The sequence below is a fragment of the Haliaeetus leucocephalus genome, unplaced genomic scaffold, assembly GCF_000737465.1.
Source record: "Haliaeetus leucocephalus isolate CR32 unplaced genomic scaffold, Haliaeetus_leucocephalus-4.0 Scaffold428, whole genome shotgun sequence".
NCBI classification, from domain to species: Eukaryota; Metazoa; Chordata; class Aves; order Accipitriformes; family Accipitridae; genus Haliaeetus; species Haliaeetus leucocephalus.
The window spans coordinates 5310458-5313224 of record NW_010972864.1 but is presented as its reverse complement, the minus strand read 5'-3'; the positions used below and the strand labels follow the sequence as shown (position 1 = coordinate 5313224).

Sequence of the window (2767 nt, the reverse complement as noted above, 5' to 3'; positions counted from 1 at the left end):
AGAAAGGTAGGTATTTAGGATCTGATTCTGAAATGATCACTGCCTCTCCTGTTGTTTCGTGTTGGACTTGTAAGTATTTATTATGAAACTCAGGCCTTTGATATAAAGGCAAATCATATGCAGGAAGAAGGAATGCAAATTCATGGGTTTTTTTAAAGAAATACTGACTATGATGGCTTCACATGAAACTTACTGTATAAGGCTCAGAGTCTTATTTGGTGTATGCATACTACAGCGTAAAGCAAGTTACCAGATTCATACCAAAATCAGTTTGTTGTGAACAGCTCTGTTTCAAATGTTAGCATAGATACAAACTGATGATGATCCAAAATACTTTAAAAATCATTTTATTGGCAGTGGAATAAATATATACTAGAGATTTTACAGCCTGCTGCATAAATGTGTTGTGAAATCAACATGAAAGTAAGTCAATTCAAAATGCATTTAAGAATAATTTCAGGAATTATTCTGAGTCCCCCTGCCACTGCTTATGGTTTTACAGTGACAATTTGCTCTTGATACATAAAGACTGTCTCTGAACACCGCCTGAACTGCACGTACACAAAACCTAAGATGCTGTGTAAGTGAGGCCCTGGTCCTGAGGTGGATCTGCTCACAGGGATTCCTCTTGAGGTCTGATGGCTTCGTTAGCGTTTGCACCAGGAGGAGACTCTGGTAAGAGATCACACTAAGGGATTAAGGCATTGCTAGACATCAGAGAAATTATTATATCTAAAGTGTTAATTATACATAACATGCCATTAAAACAAGAAATCATCTGAGGTTCATATGTGCTGGTGATTTGAATACGGTGTATGTAGTATTAGAATATATTTCAAGGAGGTTGAGCTATAGTACAGTTAGGACACATAACAAAGTCACTCTCAGAGCTCCAGTGGGACATTTAAATACTAGTAAGCTTTATGATGTCTCTTTGCCTGGAAATAACTGAATGAAATTTAGATAGTATCTAGAAGTTACATTTTTTAAAAACACATTTTGTTCCAGTGGGATGGGTAAGAGTGGGTTGGGTTTGCACTGGTTGGAGAGAACACAAACACAGTTATATGAAGACAGACTTAAAAGCCACAGGACATCTAAAACCATTTGAAGAATGAAAAAATCTCTAAAGAATAATCAGCAGTAACTATTTCTGTGTGAAAGATGCATTTCTTCCCAGACAGCGGAAGTGCACGATGTCTGAGAGAAGTTTAAGCTGTGAGATGGTATCTATCCTGGAATTAATGGTACTCAAGGTAGTGTTTAAAAACAATTCTTGACAGACTAGTGCTTCAAGTCCTGGTGAATCCCAGTCTGAGCTGATGTGCTTTGCCTTACACAATGCACCAAATAGCCTCGTCAAACCTGAATGAGTTAAAACCTTGCTTTTGCTTTCTGTATTTCAACAATAATGCTCTTAGCTATTATACTACTTAGCACTTCAATAGCTTAATTCACTTGAGCTGTTCAAAGCACTCCCTGAACTTCGTAAAAGGGAAGCTACCTTGAAAAAAAATCCAGTGTCGTATTTTTAAAGCTGACTATTCTGGGAGGTAGGATCTAACAACAGCATGACTCAAGTGTAGAGAACGAAGGTTTTTCATAGTGCTGGGAAATCCCGGTGCCAAACTGCGCGGCTGAAGTATGGACCCACATCAGGATGAGGTGCAACCCGACCCAGATCCATTTAAAGCAAGATGATTTGGGTTTTCTGTAATCCTCTGCGCCGACTGGCTTCCATGGTCTTTGTCTCATCTTGGAGAGCACGGATCAAGTCCCAGTCTCCATTTGCAGCAGAGCAGAACAAGAGCGCGTCCGTCTCGGCCCTCCTCGTGCTGGCTGGCACCAGCGGTTACAAAGGCACGCAGCGGCGGCCGGCCCTGCACCCGGCGGGCGAGGAAGGGCGAGCGGCAGGAGAGCTATCCGTGCAGCCGCTCTTCCCCAAGCTCGGCCATGCCCAGCGTCCTCGAAGACGGATACTGCGGAAGAGGGAGCCTGGAGAGAGATGTTAGCTGTGGGTGTTTTCAGTCGTTTTACAAATCACCGAGAGGTACTTTTATGTTTCTTGTCAACAGTACAGCCTTAAACGTAGCCAAGTTTACTGCAATAAAATAAACAGTTTTGACACAAAAGCGAACAAAATAAGCACAGTACAACGCAACCACCCAAGAGTTAGTTTTTCTGGTTTAATTTCCCAGAGTTTCTGCAGTCTAGCAGTCTGGAAATAAAAATGCATTAAAAATGGCAACATTAAATATCTTACGAAGATCATGTAAGACTTCATCACATAAGCCATTTCGAAAAGAGAACTAGTTTTAAATTTTCCTGCGGTCCAAAGGCCCTCAAATACGCAATATACATGATACCGGCGTGTGCAGTAACGACAGAAATAAGTCAAAGATTTTCCTCTTAACTTCTGTGCGCTACTCTTCATGCTTTAAATACCTGTCCACGGTTCACAGGTAAAAAACTAAAAGCTATATAATCAAAGTTGCTCTCTAATTGGATTTTTTTTTTAACGTAGGGTGCATTTCACAGGCGAAGTCCCTATGCTAAATTAAATGGCGAGAAGAGGCAACGCAACCCGCTCGCTCGGAATCGCTTTGATAAACGAAGCGGGAGGTCGTACCTGCCAACTGTAAACGTAACCACGCGTGGCCGCGGACCCCGGTCCCCTCCTGCAGGGAAGCAGCAGCACGAGTTAAAAAATCCACGTGCTGGAGGAGGCGCCGGTCCCCAGCCCCCGCACCCACCCACCCACCCACCT

General features: G+C 42.5%; 1 protein-coding gene across 1 annotated transcript in view; it reads left to right on the top strand.

The window, feature by feature from the left end:
- The first annotated feature begins 1739 nt into the window (after positions 1–1739).
- Positions 1740–2767, top strand: part of GAREM (GRB2 associated, regulator of MAPK1) — a 100827-nt gene continuing 99799 nt past the window's right edge. Inside the window, exon 1 of the mRNA XM_010574417.1 lies at positions 1740–2007. Coding sequence (XP_010572719.1) covers positions 1740–2007 — 268 coding nt within the window. The remainder of the gene's footprint in view (positions 2008–2767) is intronic.